We start from the raw sequence: 18842 nt of genomic DNA on the forward strand, positions 1-18842 counted from the left end.
TTTACATTAATGTTATATCTTTAGAACTGACATTATGAAGAAAGGGACTCACAGGTAGTTGTTCCCCGAGAAGGGGCACCCACTCATGATTCCAGGATCCAAACTTGCCACGCTGTGTGCCAGGGAATATACTCCGTTAGTGTTCCCAAATCCGCTGCAGCTGCCTTATATGTAACCTTATCTCACTGCCTGGGCCAACCCCCAAATGCTCCTCTTTAGCCCTCACCCCGTTCCCACTACTCAATAATTACAGAAACTATCACGGCACAAAGGTCAGTAAGTTCATGTGTTGTTGGCTCTCCAGGTTTGTTTGGTTTTTTTTCAGCCAAAACAGGAATGGCTGGCATACGTGTTTTGTCCTATGGCACATGATTTTTGTGCTTTTTACTGCATTTCCACCAGTTGCTTCTTTGGAGACCAAGTCTAGTGTAAGGGCTAAGTCAATGAGAGGTCCGTGTGTGAGAAAAAGAGTTTAGTAAATTCAGGAATTGTTGAAGTAGGTTTGAAAATTGAAGCCCCTTGTATCAAAACATGAAGATACTTTTGAGTTTAAAAAGTGAAATACATGGAAGAGGAAAGGGGAGGGGAAGGGAAGAAGAACATATTTCTGTGGCAGACTGAATAATGCTTGTAAGAGATCTCAAGTAACACACATACTTTAAAAAAACGCACACAGATTAATTAAAAGAACTAAAAATAATCATGTACATCTCATGCTGGTTTTCCAGTGGTTTAATTCATGACAATGTCTTAATCTTATTTCCTTGCACAAAAGTTTCACTCTCATTTGTTGACAAACGTTACCCAATTCTGTTTAATCATCAGCTTAACCCAGAATGAAGTAACATGTAACCAGCATGCACTTCTTTCCTGCCTGCCTGCCTTTTCTGAAAAAAAAGTTAATGCTGAGTTTTCCTGCAAACAAAGCTACAGGGCCCCGGTGACCCCAGACCATTTGCTCTCTGCAAGACTTACATTGCTTAGTGGTGTCTGGGTGGTGGTTTCAGCTGTCCTAGTCACTTAGGAGTAGTTGGCTCATAAAGAAAGTCATACACAGCATGTGGGTGATGGGATGCCCACCCTGTTAAGCCAGATGCTGTATGTTAGGCTATACAAATATTAGCTTCAAACTAAGTTGAGCCACAAGAAAAGTAAGACTCCACTGAGGCACCCTGTCAGCAAGGTCAAGGTGTTCTTCCTTCATGATGTAAAAAAAACCTGACAGAGTGAAATAATCCTCTCTCACACACAACTGTGCATCTTCTTGGGATGCAGGGAAGTAGAGGTGAAGGTGAAAGCTGTGCACTGGCACATTCGAGTTGAAACCTGCTTTTCACCTTCCCATTTGCACTGAAACACCTTGATTACAAATGTAGTAATATAATCTCTGACATCCACAAATCTGAAAGGCATGGACAAGAAAGGTTTACCTTGTCATTTCTATACAGCTTCACCTGAAACATCCAGAATGAGACTCCACAGGGAAATCAAACTTTGTTACATTTCTCACAGCACAAGCAAAGAGAGTGTGAACCTAGTAAAAATAAGGACCATTGAAAAATATTGGACTTTTAACCTCACCAAAGAAGTTGCTGTCTGTTTTCCTGTGCAGTTTTAGTTTCTTCTGTGGGACACAGAGAATAATAAACTTCCAGAGCATTGCTCTTACTTGCAGCCTTCATATTGTCTACCCAGGAGGTGAAGGACTTTGAAGTCTCAGAGCCCTTTTAAACTCTGTGCTTAACAAAACATTAACTTCCTATTTGGGAAGTAATACTACCCTTAAGTGCTCCAGGGTTACCAAACTCTCCCAAAATCTATCTGAAGATACTATCCGAATCAAGCTCTATACAAACTCACCTTCTGATTCAGCAACAGACAAGCTTCAGTCAATCAAATAAATCAGCCAGACTACAACGATTAAAAAAAATATTTCCAGTGTTTCCAACATGTTCAAACTCTCTTTAGGGACCTCAGAACTGATTGGTCCCAAAGCACCTCCATCCTAAAAAATGCCAGCCTAGTAACACTTGGGAAACTTGACAATCCAAATGAACCGTGTCCTCTACTCATCACTCTTGCTTGATGACCACGTTCACTTCCTCCTCTTAAGCCCTCTTGTGCTGGTGCATTCAGAAATCTTGGCCACACCCAGGACCCTCCTGCTGAGAGGACATTCCCAAGTCTCCCCGAGTCCTGTATGACCAATATCTGCCTTTCCATCGGTTCCTCTTGTATTTCACTAGTAACCAAGCACCTTATGGTATACATGAGAAGATTCAAAAATATTATTCTCCAAATCATCAGAAAACTGCAAAGACACTGGAAGAAAGAATCATGAGCAGTTTGTTTCAAGTCCACATTTGGGCCACAAATACATTATTCTAACCATGTTTGTACAACATCATGTTTTGATTCAAAATAAGAAGCAAACGTTTATCAGTGCAGTCAATACATGAAATACTGCTATCAAAAATTCAATCAGTTCCTAGAAAAGCCCAAGAACTTAACAGCTCCATTCCATGGCTGAGATAGTTAGAAATAAGTAAGCTGTTACTTTCACATGCAATGCAGAATCTCAAGCTAGTTGAGGTACGTTCTCTACACATTCCAACTACAACAGATCTCAAACTATCCAAGACGGTGGAAGAAGAGGTGTTAATGAGGACTTTAAAACCCCTGAAATAAAACCATAGACAATACAGAACTATCATTCATTCATGTTACTGGCTACCTTCATCTGATCTCCGTAAGGCCTCACAAGTGCGTAATGAACTTGGTAGTGAAAAAAAAGTGACTTGTACTACTTGATTATGAAATTGTCTGTTGGCAGTGTAGACAATAGCACAGATTAAAAGAACCCTAAGGTTTGTCTCAACTCAGAGCCTTCAACTCTGGCTTGGCTGCGGACACCCTTAGAAAGAAAAGTGCTTCTGCCATGCTGCTCAAATTTGGGGCTCACTGTAGGGACCTGATTTTTCTGTAAGTGGTTTGAGTGGCTTTTATGCCGCAGAGATTTTACAGCTACTTTGCCCTCTCTTTATACCAGCATAATCATAAACAAGTCTTGTTGAAAATGCTCTTCCGTGTGAATACATCTGAAAGCAAAATGTAACGCTAATTTTAATTGATGGTATTACTTTTTTCTCAAAATGCACCATAATTTCCCTTTTTCATACTGAACACTCAGAACCACACAGAAGCACATGTAACCGCACACACAACTTGCTGTTCGTGCTGGGGAAGACTGAGCAAGGCTATGAAAACCGAAAGAGTGGGTGGGCACTTGAGTTTTTATGTAGTTGTTTATTTATTTACTTTTAACATACGAAAGTCAGACAGGAGACTGCTGTTCAGCCCAGAAACATATCAGAGGACTCTAACCTTCAGCAGAGAGTGAGAATGTTCTGTTTCGGAACTGGGCTGAATACAAGACAAACAGTTAAACACAGCAGGAAAAAAACCCTGCAGCTTCCCAGAACTGCATTTTGTGGCCTTCAAACAAACTCACGGCCTTCATGACCAAGCATGGAAATTGTTAACCACTCTTCTTAATCTACCCTTGTCCCCTCATTTTGTTTACCCCCTCTCTTTCCCCAGTTGCTGATATGGGGTGGCTGGGCCAGCTTTGGCTCGCTCATCTCAGCTGCAACAGGGTTGCAGAGCAGAGACAAATGGAACTTAGACAGAAAGAAGTGTTATAAGGGTAGAAAGGGAGCATCCCTCTAGCCTGGCCAAGGGGAGGTTTGATGTAAGGCAGAGGTGTCCTGCATCTCTTGTAGACACAACTGGAGCCAAGAGTCTGCATGTTCTTATTGTGTGGGGCTCTATATCTAAGACATTAGTCTCAGAGGACAAGTAAGAATGACCTCCTATGTATCATCATTAATCCAACAAGAGTCTCCTCTCCTACTAAATTAGAAGTGACGTGTTCACCCAAGGCTAATCTCTAGTTATCCTACATGAATTCACTTATGGAGAAGAAAAAATGCACACCCAAATGGTTTGGGCAGTGTCACCCATTCTTCTGCTCAAACTCTCATTCTGATTACAAAATCATCACAGATAAATTTGTTTTTCCAATGTTCATTAACTTGAACAAGAGCTTGGAGACCTTCTGGCTACAAACAAGTGACGCTTGAATCAGAATTACAGACTAGAGGTTACCCAGCACAGATGGCTTCTACCTACGTAACAGTGGCTGCAGTGAGTTGGATAAAATATCCAAGTAGGTTATGCCATGCTGAAGAGTTTGCACTAGAAAGTAACAGATGTTTTTGGAAGAGCTATTAGAACAAAACAAACAATGAAACATTTAAAAAAACCCCAATCAAAACAACCCTAAAAAGCAAGCTTACAGTGAGGTAATTTCCCCAGTATATAAATCTAGCTTTCCAAAGTTGATAGTCCAGGACTAAGATACCTGTGTCCTTGCATTTAACAACCCTTCTGTGAATCTACAGCCTGCAGCAATGAGTTCTATAACTAGTGTGTATCATGTGAAGGAGTATCTCCTTGTGCTAGTTTAAAACTTCCTGCCAAGTAATCAAGTAATTTTAATTTCTGTTTGGTACTAAGTCATGGCTTAAAAGAAACAACTGTACTACGTCTTTATAGTCCCAGTCACCCTTTCCTGCACTTGTGCAGATTCTGTTGTGACTATTTTGAGATGAAGCATTCAGAAGGCAAATATCTTTTTAATGTAGAGATGTGAGCATTGCACAGGTGAAGCACCTAGTAGCCTCAGCCAGAACCTCACTGTGCTGGCTGCTATGCAAGCACTGAACAGAAATAACTTCACCCAGCCAATTTAGTAATATAACAAAAGATAGACAGGTGAATAAAGACACATAAAAGGAAGGTGAAGAGGAGAAGATAAATTTGGCACTAAAACATGTCCTCTGCTCAAGTGAGTGTTCTGTGATTTTCAAAACTGGACCTGCTATTTAACTGGCATTTGAAATTAACAGTTGGTTTTAAGAAAAATAAAATTCAGTGACTAAAGGCTAAAACAAACAAGCTTAAAGTTGATGCAATATTAATAATCCAATGAGACATTTGTACCTGGGGGAGGAACAGAGCTCAAGGTCTTGCAAACTACAAACAAAGAGAAGAGATAGTGCCGTAAGGATTGTATTTTAAAAAAATAAAATTGTATTTGTTCTACTTCCTAAACACAAAGAACTGTGTCATCATGTCTCAACATACCTTTAACTTCCACTGATGTTTCACACATCCCAGCACAATCCCCTCCCCTGCTGTCTGTCATTTGTGGCTCAGCAGAATGCAGTGTAATTTCTTTCACATTGCACAGTATCTGACCCTGTTAATGCTGGTGCCAAATCTCCTGCTCCAAGCTGTGCTTAAAAAGGAACTCTTCTTAGAGTACCACCGGTTCCTCCTACACCTGTGTTTTCTAAATACACAGAACTCATGGTGATTGTGCTCTCACTGGTTGTCTGTGGGCTGTCCTCTGACAGTGAAGCAGCCTGCCCTCTGAATCGTCCCCGAGGAACAATTTATCCTCCTCGTGTTCTGACTAATAATTATCTCCCAAGTATGGAGAAAACGTTCTTTCACTGTTATTGCCAAAACTTCCTCCTTTCATCAGTGAATTGTATCAATATCAGCCAAAACTATAAACTTTGGAAAAAACAACAAATCTTGAATACATGACACAGAGTATTCCCAAGGCAAACATATCCTCTTTTAATGCCTTGCAGCCACACATTGCATGGTGCAATTCTTTAGTATAGGAAGGCTGGTGGTTTCCCTCTCCTAAATACCGGTATCCTGGTTACTAGCCAAGTACAGTGAAGCCAAAATCTGGAGCCGTAAGCTACTCCCACACCTCCACGTGTCTCCACATGTGCTGCTGGTTTGCTCCCCAGAGCAGCTGGCTAGAAAGTGCAAAGGGCTGGTTCAGGACAAACGCTGGTAAGAATTTGCTAATCTGATGCAATTCAGTATTATCATTAGCAGTGCGGATGACGGATTAGGCTGTACACTTCTTAAACTGACAAATGAGAACAACCTGGAAGGTATAATAGCATGCTGGCAGATGGAGGCTAGAACCCAAAATTATCACAGTGCACTGAAATAAGTAACGTGCAGCTTCAGTGATGCAAAGAGTAGTACTTAATGAACTTCAGCTGTGATAACCAAACTAGCAAATAAGAAATTCTTTAGAAATTATCTGGATGTTTTAGTTATTAAAAAATAACAAGTTAAGCAACAAAAAGCAAAACTGTGAAAAGAGCAAATTTTATACTGGAAATTTTAAATGGAAGCTTTCTACATGACATGGAAAGCTTCCTTTCCATCCAGCATCAGAAAGGATTTGTCTGTTGTATTATGTCCTGGGCACCACTCTTCAAGAAAGATGAAGACCCCTTGGAAAGGGCTCTGAAGAAAATGGAGAGAACAACAAAAGTTTGATTAGTAAATATGGCCCATTAAGAGAGATGGAAAGAATTATACTTGGACCTCTATAACTAAAAGAAGATCATGTGGGAAAAGTGATAAATACTTTTCCTTCAAAGGGAGGAGTAAGAAATTATTTTCCATATACAAGGGCATGGGAAAAGGAATAACCAGTTTAAATTATGGCAGGATAAGACAGACATCAGAAAACAAAAAATAAAGACATTTCTACTATCTGTAGAGCACTAGAAAACATTGCTGAGAGCTTATAATTTCTCCAGTTGTGGCTGATTCTGCCTGGATGCAGAGACAGACTCAGTAAGTCCTCAAACTCTCTTAGAGCTCCTTCTTCAGCCTCCCCTCCACTGCTGAATCCACTGGTGTACCTGCTTTGAAGCAAGGAGCAAGACAGATGCTTTTACAATTAGTTACCATTTTCCACGTATTCCAGCATTTGCCATGAAATGGAAATGTCAATGTGTTATAACAGTCCAGATGGTGGTCACTTCCTTTTTTTATGCTCTGTTTTTTTTCTTTTTTGCTAATATTTTTTGTATGAATTGAGTGTAAGTATTTGCATTCTGCTATACTAGCAAATGCATTACTTGCTCTGTCTTAAAAGGAGATAATATTTGAGATGCTTCTATTAAAAAAGAGAGATAAGTAAAATGTTATAAGAAGCATCGATGTCACTAAACCACAGAGCCTCATGTAATGAAATGGAAGTTGGTAGGAAACACTGTGATGTTTCTGGAGAAAAAAAAATAATCCAATGAATGCACCAAATATGTATTTGTGTGTGTGTGTATGCATGTATTTTCTCTCAGCAAGACATTTTGCTGCAACTAGGCTATAAAGAAATAACTTTATCAGAAACATTTTGTCTATTTGTCTCAGCAAATAGCTATGTAGTTATGCTGGCTGAAGCTTTCTTTTTTTTTTTAATTTAGCACCATAAGAGAAGAACTGAACAGTACTGAGGACTGACTTCAAATAACATTTTGTGTACAAAATTTACAATTTGTACAAATACAAAAAACTGTGACCATTTCTGTCACTGGTTGGTTTTCCTAGCCTTTACCGAACTGAGCATTAGAGAATGTGCTGTTTAGATAACCAGATGCACACTGCAAGGAGTGAGCAGAGAAACCAAGCTCCCTGTGATCAATTTATAATCTGAAAGATGTTTGTGCAAGCCATTTGTGAAAGAGGAACAAATACAAGATGGCTGGCCTTCGCCCCCTGGTGTTTGCTTAAGAATTTATGTAAACCAGCCATAAAAGAAAGAAAATATTAAAACTTAATTTCTTTTGATATAAACAACCAGAGAACACAAGCCATGTTTGTGTGAAGTATTCCATAAGCATAAAGACTCTTTGTAAGACACCAACTCACAAAATTAAAAAAAAAAAAGTAAGCTGAATCATATTTGCTGTATAGAGAGCAACTTGCAGTTTGTACTTAATCATATGCACATAGCAGCATAAAAGACCGACATTAATTTGCTTTAAGAACTCAAGCAACTCAAAGCAGGAGGCGTTGTCTGGGTACTGTGAATTAAGTGGTTTGCATTAATGGGACTCAATGGATCTGCAAATAACTGCTTGGCAGTGCATTAGATGTGGTTGAGTTGCATGCAGATGTTGCAAAATAGTTTTCTGTTAAGCACTTTGTTGCTTGGGTGCATGCAAACGCCATGCAGAGCTTGCCCCGGCAGAGACCCTCATCCGTGAGGCAAAAGTAGCAAATGGAGCAGGGACTTCCAAGGAGCTGAGAACAGAAACCTTCTGCTTGTCACACAGGAAGGACAAAATGGAGTTCAGTGCCTTACCTTGTAGCTTGAAAAAACACAGACAGAAAGCAGTCAGCAAACAACTAGATAGCGAGGCACTGAGGGGCCATGCTGATACACCCAATAACCCAAAACCACTGCAGGCAATCAGCAGGACCACTGCTGAGACAGTGACTGAAAGAAGCAGCAGCTGTTCCCATCCCCTGCAGATCAGAGAGGGAATGCGAAGGGTTTTGTTGGGTTTGGTTTGGTTTTTTTTTTTTTTTTATTCTTTCCTAAAGCATTAATCAAACACATCCCAGGTCTAGATTTTCTAGTATTTTCTCTGGCATTCTAATTAGATGCTCAGTTCTTTCCTTGAAACAAATTTCACACAAGATCATACCACATATCTAACACAAAAGCAGTCTCTGTCCTTTTTCATAAGGAGTTACTGGAATGATTGACTCTGCATGCATTTTCACCCTTGCCCACAGGGTTAGTTCTCAGGAATAACAGCTCATTTTCCCTAAAGCCCACAAGAACATGAAATCTGGAGCTGGTTAGGAAGACAGCTGTTCAAAGTGTGGATGAACTGCATCCCGCTGCTGGTAAGAACCTAGTGGCAGACCTCCAGAGCAGGAAGGGCTCCTTATCTGCTTAAAGAGACCTATACAGTTCTGAACAGTGCAGTATTTTAGTGAGGATGACTGGTCTTTCTAAAGCAAAAGGAAAAATTATGAAATAAATTTGTAAGATGATGCAATGCACAAGACAAGCCTGCACTTGTACTATTATTAGTGCAATATGTACTTGTAAAATATATATAAATACATACATCTGATCCCATCATAAAACTAATCTTCTCTTTTATATTGCAGACTATGTTATTTAAAGGTAAAACATAGCAACCCCAGCTGGTAAATTGCCCAGGTCTATGTGTCATCGAGTATCACCTCCCATTTAGTTTTCTATAAAAGCCATTGCCTAGCAATGATCCCAAGGTTAAGGCAGCTTATTTTCCATTCCTTCCTTACTGAAATAAGCACAGCCTCATGGACCAGCTCGGGAGATTCATTCACTCAGATGCTAAAGGTATGTGTCTAGACATGTTAGAGTGCTTTACCAAGAGTTTTAGTTACATTTTGGTAGTTTTTTTCAGGATTGACAATCAAAATGAGAAAACTTCTCTTGTTTCTCTTGCAATGTTGTCCAAAAATAGCAGTAGAGTACATTTTCAAGATACAAAGAAGGGAGATATGAAAAAAGCTCGTAGAAAAAAAAAATCTTACATTAAAGTAGTGAGGGAAAGTCCCTAGCTATTGGTCCTTTATGCATTTAGAATAAAGCTAACAGAGTTTTAACTAGGCAATGACTTATCTGAATGATACCATACTTTAATGATTTTTAGACTAAGGCAAAAAGGAAATTACAAATCTAGCTAGACTAACTAACCCTTGCACAGAGGGCACATATAGCCTCCCTGAAACAACTCCTCAGTTAAGAGCTCTGGTTGAAGCTGAGCTATCTTTTAAAAAGCCGTTCTTTTTTAGCAGGTTCACTAATAAATATTCAATCACAATTAAACATTGGGAATGCAAAAATTAAAATGCTGTACCTGATTGCTGCTATGCAAGAGCTTAGTTTCCAGTTCTTCCCACTGGATCCTGTTACATCTTTTTCCCCATGAGATCAAAGAGCTTATTACTATTACCTATCAGTTCCGTATAGGAGCAGTTATAGCTTGTGATCAATTACCTGCTAATAGGAGTTTAAAGAACCTTTAAATTTAATTTATGATGTTAACATTAAAGATATGTGAAATTCTTGGGTTTTTATATAAGCTCTTAGTAGTATGTCCCTGGCCATGAATCCCTGGTTATCTATACAGGGAATTAATTTCTGCTTTAACAACATTGTCTGGGAAATCAGGTTTATCTGATTAACCAGGATGGTTCTTGAGGCTTCTTTGTGTTCCCTTCAGTGTTTCCTGAGGAAAATAATCTGCAGCCCATCTGAACGTATGAGCTACCTTACTAGTTCTTAGATGCATGTTCCATGTTTGGCTCCAAAGAAGTGGTTTGCTCCTGGACCCGAATTCCTCTCATTTAGTTATCTCCTTGCTTTTTTTTACTTATCTATCCTTTAATCTTCAGAACTTCTATAAATATTGGTTTTATTCACATCTCTGACAAAAAGAAATTGTATTGACTATGTTAAGTGTACTTTGTATTGCCAATAAAAGAACATAGCGCTCTCAAGACCTTATTGTCTAATATGTCTGAGGTCTAATGTCTGTCTAAAGTCTTGCAAGACTTTACTATCTAGCAGCAGCTTGGATACTCTAACCCACTTACAGCTAGTTCAACTGTGTTGGTTACACAACCTTAGCCCCGATACACACAGCCCAAGTTTTACACAGCATAGAATGAAGGGTTAATAACTTATACTCTCATACCCACTGTCATTATTTTTGTGTATTATGTTAGTATTATTAACTGAGACCTGGAATAACCATTCTGTTATTCATTATATCACTGGAACGTACCTATTCCTCACAAACAGACCAAATCCTGAAATGAATGACTAGTCCTGGCTTACACATTTCATACTATTTTCCAGTCTCCCATGTGTGAGAAATTTCATATTAGAGATTTACCACTTGACCCTATGTAGTTAATCTTTTTTCCTTTTTTTTTTTTTTTTCAGTAGAGCATTTTCTAATGAAATCTGCAATTAGAGTAAGGACTCTTAGAGTCACTGCCCTAGTGGTGCTAATTTGGTAATTCCTCTGGCAAAAGACAGTAATGAAAGCAGCAAGCAGGATGATATTAGATAACCTTACGCATTAACAGCAAATCCTTCACAATGAGATAAAACACCATGAATACTCCCTGCAGTAGCTATGCACAGGAGTTAACATACAGATTAATCACCTATTTGCATAGATTCTAAGTTACACTTACGCTGATTTAGCTAATTAGTGGGTTTTGATAGCAATGGACTTTTATGTAGGGATATGCTCTCATCCTCTTGCCTAGCACAGTGTGCACAGGAGGAATAAACACACAGTGCATTCCCTGGTGAAAAGGGTCTGACCTGCTTGTAGTCTCCTGTTGGAGTCTCTGGGCAGCAGATGCAGACACGTGCTCAGAATGTACTTTGCTCTGCTGTTATTTGGGGAACACTCAAAGTGCTTGTCCCACTGCACGCACACCGGTGAGAAAAAAGCCTACAAATGCCAACTACTCAAATGCAGGAAAACCAGAAATCCAGCTCATTCCAGTGCAATGTACAAAGGACACATGGCTGAACAGCTTTGTAATAGTCACCGGAGCTAGGAGATAAACTTTTGAACAGTTTTCCAGCAGAAAACTGATGATAAAAAGAGGTCACAGTAAAGTATACTAGTATTGATCAAAGTTCTTACATAGATCTTTAAAGAACAACAAAGAAAATTCTTTCCCTTCAGAACCATTTTGAAATCCAGCACCATCTGGGATTTCATTATCACAGTCCAAAGACTGTGCAGAGACCAAAGCAACATCCCAGAGTGCTGATGTGGTCATGATAGCTTTGGCAGATGACTCTTACATCCCTTTGTTCCTTTGCCCAACTGTAATGGCCTCAGGTAAATCAGTTTTATGAAGGGTATATTCTCTTCCTACAACACATGCCACACTATTAAATCTATTTTTCCTTTTTGTTAAAAAAATGGAATTAGGGAAGCATTTAATTGCTGTTAAACACTGATCTAAATAATGTACTTTCACATCCTAATTATTATTGTCTCACAAACATTCTTTTATTTACTGTTCTTATGGACATTCTCAATGACAGAATAAAGTAGCGGATAACAATCTGTAAATGAAGAGCTTTGCGAAGAGACCGGCCCAATTATGACTAGATACAGGGAAAGGTCTTAAGTTTCTCTCATTTGGATGTTTTGAGAGAGAACATTCTGTTCAATCCACACTCAAAAGATCATTCAGCAACAAGCATAAGAAAATTACTACTTTCCAGGTATCGAGCATATTCATTACTGTTAAACCTCTTAAACTTAGATTTTTAAAATGGTTTGGTTTGGTTTTCTTCAGTTTCTAAAAACCACAGGGTAAATGAAAACTAAAAACATTCATTTCAAAGTTATCGAAACAGACTAGCATGAACCTATAGAAAAATATTTCCTTTTGAACTCGGAACCTTTCAAGTTTTATCCATAAACTTTTAATAATGAAGGAATGAAATTCCCCTTCATATTATTCCCCTTTTACCTTATTTCTCAGAGGAAGTGTGAAGGACCAGGCCTTTAATGGGATGTTACTGTAAAAATCAGATGCTTAGCTTTTGACAGTAGGTTGACAGCAACCTAAGGTTTCAGATCACTGAGGTATGTCAAGACCCAATCTTTTCCACAGAAACGGAACTACTCTTTTATATCAATGTGCTTAAAATTGTGTGCTTAGGATATCACAAAGTATAGTCCGTTCTCAGGCAACACTGAGCTAATCTCCTAGCACACAACTCGTACAGGGCTCTAGACCATCCCTACAAGCAAGTTCACTACTTAAAGAGAGAATTTACTGTTAAAGACCAATTTTACAACTGCTTTCCAGTATCAGAATTACACAGTTTCCTAAGTGCCATTTAAATTCTAATTTTAAAAATGTGTTTTCACTTTGTTCAATGTTAAGGAATATCAGAAAAGATACGATTGTCCTTAATAAAGAAACTGCTGCCACATTTGGAAGACAGAAGAAAGTACCATCAGGAGTTTGCCTCATCCACTTCGTTTCATGGAGTGCATAACATTGTCCAAACACAGAGCAAGACTCGCAAAATGCTGTGGCTGCTAGTAGTCACAGGCTGTCTTGCCATTGTTATTTGGCAAGTCTGCAGTCGCTTCATCTACTACTTCAGCTGGCCAACCACAACTACTGTGGTGGTTCAGTATGTGGAAAACGTCAAATTTCCTGCCGTGACTTTTTGCAACTTGAACAGGTAAAAGTTCCATTTGTTGTTTGCTTTTGAGAGGCAACACCTTTCTATCTGAAAGCAGTCAGGTTCCGCAACTTGCTTGAACAAATCACATAAAACAAGGAAAACACGGTTCTGAGGGGCATGTCTTCCAAACCACTGCATGAGATTCAAATGAAGAGGAAAATACGAGAATGCAGAAAGGGAGGTTGTTTTTTTTTAAATCTTCCCTCTCCTTCAGATGAGCAATAGCACTACAGATTTTTAAGTGTCAAAACATAAGTTGGAGTAGAAAAAACTCTGTGGTGTTGCTCTTTATGTGCAAGTGTTGCTTCTACAGTGTAACTAGGGGACAGTCATCAGTCACATCCAAGTTAAAAATAAAAGACAAGATTTGCAAATAGAATCCTCGTGCAAATGTAGAAATCTTGGGCAAAGCAGATACTTTTCTTTCCGAGGTGCTCAGCCATTATGGTTCCAACTGATATCAGTGGGATCTGCAGGAGGGAAGCATTTGGTTTGTTTGTAGTTCATGTACCTAAACAGGAACTTCACTACAGATTTCTACATTTGAAGATAACAGGCAAGATTCAGATGCAGCCACTTGGAAAATCACGTAATAAACCCATGGCCTGAGATTTAGAGCAAATATGTACGTTAGGAAGAGTTTTAGAAATACAGAAAGTTTGCCCACATTGTCACCTCAAGAATTGTAAGCTTTCTTCTACCTTTTGCTAGCAGAATCAGCCAGAAGTCTGGGTCTCAAATGTCTGGAGCCCTTCTGCCTTGCTAGACCTCCTTCCCCCCACCCTGCGTAAAGCCACCCTGGGTTATACGGCACAGCATGCACTGTGGATAGGAGTCCCTCTTGATTACAGTGGGCTGTCTATTATAAAAATGCCTCACTTCTTGTAACTATAATGACAGCACTACAACAGTTAGCTACCGAGCATGGCCGCTGTTCACCTAACCAACAGTTTGCTGCCACATCCATCTGTTGTCCACGCTGTGCTTATCCTTCCCTCCTCCTTTTAGTAACCAAGTTTGATCTTTTGACTCTAATTTGGTTGTGAAGAGTTGTTCCTACCGATCTTGCCCAAGTTGGGGCATTAAGATGTACTATACAGATACATCAATATGTTTTTTAAATAGAATTATATAAAATGGCAATTCTAAAGAATGTGGTATTGTAGTTTCATTTGTGTTTATTCTCTTTTCAAACTTATAACTGTTCTGTAAACCCTTACTTTACTTCAATAAAGGACTTCAGTGTTGTATATCAGGAAAGCACCTCCAACACCTCATCATGGGTTTGATATTTTTCAAGTGGATTCTAGGAGTAAGGATCACCCTTGGTTTACACCACTGTGTCCCCAGCCCCAGAGCTCATGGAAAGGTAGACTCTCTCTACACTGGGGTGCAGTGCAGTAAAGCAGGTACATGTGATTACTGCAAAAGCACTTAGAAATCAATTTTCTAAATGATGGAAGACAGCTTTTTTGAAAGGAACAGCTCCTCCCAGCTACTTTCCCACATGTAAATGCAGCTGTTCAGCTTGTCATCAGTTCTACAAATCTGATTGTTGGCTTATGCAGATGTCTAATCTACTTGGGGGTTTTGTCTTTTATTTTTTTAATAAGCAACCACACACAACAGAATTGTTTCCAATATCACTGACAAGAATAACCACAGGAAGGTATCCATTTTCTGTTTTCAGATACGAAAATACCTTCCTAGAAATGGAGAATATATTGTTTATTCATGTTGTAGAGATCAAAGTGTAATGTGGTGGGTGAGAATCACTTCTAGTTTGCAAGCAGACAACAAATCATGCCACAGACGTGCAGGAGCAGCCTTGAGATCAGTCCCACAACTCTGCAGAACACCAAGTAATTCTTTCTCCTTCCCACTGACAGGTTTCAAGCTCATGCAGTGAGCAACCTCAAAATAATTTTTTTAATTTGGAACATTGTGACTGGAGCTCTCCCAAAATTTGCTATGAAAAATAAATATTCTCAAGAGCTACACGATTTCGTTCTTGGGAACCAGAACTTCAGCATCAGAGAGTTTACAAGGAAAAATGGGTTCTATCTGAACAGCAGCACACTGCTAGAATGTGAATTTTTTGGAAAGCCCTGTTACCCACAGGTAAATATTTTTTATTTTACTAAAACAGTAGCATGGAGGGGAAGGGGATGTATTCTTACTAGTTGAGACATCTAGCTTTGCCAGCTACTCCCCCTGTTTTCCCTTTACAGTCGGCCAATGGAGAAAAAAAAAAAAAAAGTCCTGCTTTAAATCACCTCGAGGACCCTGATTCTCCCACTGACCGCAGAGACAGCCTGCTGGACTCCCTGAGCTGTAAAATGGGATTTCAGTCTAAATTGCTCTCTGCCTAGTGCCACTTCAGCACAGATAGCAGCCTTTGAAAGCTGCCATACCTCCAGGCTGTATCTAGAACCTTTTCCATAACCAGCCTGTAATGAAGTTTGAACTGAGTTCTTTGCATGACACGACTGCACTGTTTTGTTCCTGAGGTCAAAAACATAGACAGCCATGGTAACTATATATGCAGCCTCTACAGGCATTTTAAAGAATAAGGTGAAAACAACGCAGCTTTTAGAATTTCGGACAACAGCCAAAGAATATGATAATCCAGTTTTTATGTTGATTGTTCCACAGAGCAATTCCCAACTTAGATGGAAAACATGAACAGAAAAGTCAGGCCTATATTCTTGCAGATTAATCTAAACTTCAGATATTCTGTAGCTTCTAAATTTAGGCATTGGAGAGTTCTCTTAACTGAAAGACACTAGTACTAATACCTAAAACTAAAGCAATGAGATTCAGTCATACTAACAAATGTGTTCAGTTAAATGATGAAGTGGCTTTGGGACAAAATGCAAATATTGTACTTTATTTTGTTAAACCATCTTCACTAAACATCTACTGGAAAAATTTAACAAATTGGTTTTGAATATATAATTTCTACATTATGTAACAGGTATAGAAAAACAACAGGACCTTATTAAATTATTCTGACCAGATCATGGATATTAATAAACAATGTGAAATTTCTCCTTCAAACTTCATTCTCTATAGAAAGGGATATTTTTTGGATATCCTTTTGGATATTTCCATCAATTACCACTTTTCCGATTGCAATATTTAGCACTGCCTTTGCAGAAAAAACCAACCAACCAAACAAACAACCAGTAGTCCATCTCCTGCATTGTGACTCACTAGTGAAACTTCAAGCGAACGTTCTTTCATTTTACTCTTCCCTATTTTCCTTTACTAAAGGATTTTGAACATGTTTTCACTGAATACGGAAACTGCTTTACTTTTAATCATGATAATATTCCAGCAAGAAGAGTGAGTTTGTCCGGAAGAGGCTTACATTTACTTTTTGATGTCCAACAGGTACAGCTATCCTAATGATTACAATGAATCGTGTAATAACCTATAGATGAGTAGAGATGTTTTGTTTGGAGGTTGGTTTGGGGTTTTTGTTTGGTAGGTTTTACACAGACCTTTAGAATTTAATGCACAAAAATCTGTATTAAGACTATTTCTGATTGAGAGGGTATTTTAAAGGAAAGATCTAATACAGACTTAAAAATTCAGAATTATTATCAACTGTCCCCAGCTAAACGGTTCTGAAAGCTGTGAGTGTAAATCTGTATATATACACAGTCCACCTACAACTGAAACACACCATCAGAGCAGTAATTTGATTTTATGCAAGGACTTTGGGATGACATTTCATTTTAATAAAAGACATAGTAGGGAAGGTCATATAATGCCAATTTCTAAGAAGTACTGAATTTTAGTTGCAGCAGCAGCTGTAAGTGCTCAGGGCCAGCTACGATCTGTTTTTTTTGCACTGTAAATAGTCTCTGATCTTATTAGATTTGTCTTTGACCAGCAAAACCAGAAAACTCAGGGATTATCACCTTGGGAGATCAGGGAAGAAAACTAAAATCTAGAGTGGTAAGAGACTTAGACATTCACTTTTATTTTCTAGGAATTATGAGAGAGGAGTGACAGGTTCTGGATAGAGTAACAGAAAGTTTACTGAAACATGATGGGCTGTTGCAAGTAAAAGGAACAAATCCAAGTTATGAGTAGAAGTTCATCTATGCCTTCTTGCTTTTTAAATTGGGAGATAACAGAAGGAATAAAGTTTATAGTAACTGGAATGAAACCCAGATAGGCAATCAATAAAGGAAATTTAAGTCAGCTTGCTTCTATACTTTTCTGTAAATTACCTAGGATGTGACTAGAGATACGAGACAAAGTAAAAAAAGCATAGTACCATTTTAAAATATAGCTAAAGCTTCAGAGGGTAAGCAAAGCTGAAACTATTTTAAATACTTCTTTTTCTATCAGGAACAATTCACTGATGAACCTGATCTCGGTTATTCTGACACTGGTATAACTTTTGTTATCCATTCACCCAAAGAGCTTCCACACTTTGATGGTTTAGGTTTATTAACACCAGTTGGCATGCATGCACGAGTCGCAATCCGCCACCTGAAGGTAAGCGCTTTGTCCATCAAGCAGAAATATTGGTCTTTACTGTCTCTAATTCTGAAGTGTGACAATGAATTAGACATTTTGGAAGTTAAAATATTTGTCATGCCAAAGTGACTCCTAAAAATAAACATTTCCTCCAGACACAAACAAAATTACTGCTATTTTGGTGGAGGAGGTAATGTCATTGGTATTCATAATCTGTATCTACTAAAGCCAGCCTTTCTTTCCCAACATTGTACAAGGACACCACAGCAGTTCTCCATCAACTTGTGCTGTAACTATTAACAGTCTCTGATTCCTAGTGGAATCCAAGTGGAGTGGACTGCCCTTCCACACAAGGCTGTCTGATCAGGTCCTGCTTTTGCTGTGAGAGAGAGGAAATGATTTTATAATCCCAAAAGTGCAAACTGTAATTGCCTCCAATTAAATCACAGTGTTACTGCTCATGGATTCAACGTGCTTCCTTTGGCACTTTAAAATGTGAGAATATAGTATCTAAATTTAAAACAGAGACAAAAATTTGTATTTTCTCTTGTTATTATTTTCCTACAGTCAATTTATCCAAGAATACCCGTGGGGAGAATGCAATATTTTCTGTTGTTATTATTTTCCTACAGTCAATTATCCAAGAATACCCGTGGGGAGAATGCAAGCCTGATATAAAGCTTCAGTACCACAAGATTTATACTACTAATGGATGTTTGCAGGAAAAGAATGCAGAGCACGGTATATTCAGGACTGGTGTGGCTGTTTGCCTTTCATTCTTCCGGGTATTTCTCAGGAATATCATAATACTATATCTTTATCATCTTGCTAGGAGACCTCACCTGTTATTGAACAGCAGAGATAAGGCATATGCTTGAGGGATATCTACAGCTGGGATTAACTAAAATTATATAATTTTTTTTTTAAATTCAGAGAAAACAATTAACATTTTTGGCCAGCTGTAGACCTAGCACCTGATCATTGTCTATCCTTAAGATGCAGGCCAAAAAACTTGAAAGAAAAATTATGCCTCAGGGCTGTGAGACAAGTCTTCAACCTGACTTCCTAAAAGAGCTGGAACTAAATCCATAAGAAGTCATAGATTTTCTCATGTACTGCAGAAAACCTACTTTGCAGGTGTTCAGCA

The 18842-nt window shown here is 38.7% G+C and overlaps 1 protein-coding gene across 1 annotated transcript in view; it reads left to right on the forward strand.

Annotated features, from left to right (window-relative positions):
- The first annotated feature begins 9249 nt into the window (after window positions 1–9249).
- Window positions 9250–18842, forward strand: part of ASIC5 (acid-sensing (proton-gated) ion channel family member 5) — a 15593-nt gene continuing 6000 nt past the window's right edge. The window contains 7 exon segments of the mRNA XM_010082281.1: window positions 9250–9289; window positions 12889–13195; window positions 15088–15319; window positions 16475–16594; window positions 17564–17713; window positions 18328–18414; window positions 18417–18480. Of these exon segments, the coding sequence (XP_010080583.1) occupies window positions 9250–9289; window positions 12889–13195; window positions 15088–15319; window positions 16475–16594; window positions 17564–17713; window positions 18328–18414; window positions 18417–18480 (1000 nt within the window).

This window comes from Pterocles gutturalis, unplaced genomic scaffold, assembly GCF_000699245.1.
Source record: "Pterocles gutturalis isolate BGI_N339 unplaced genomic scaffold, ASM69924v1 scaffold22939, whole genome shotgun sequence".
Lineage (NCBI taxonomy): Eukaryota > Metazoa > Chordata > Aves > Pterocliformes > Pteroclidae > Pterocles > Pterocles gutturalis.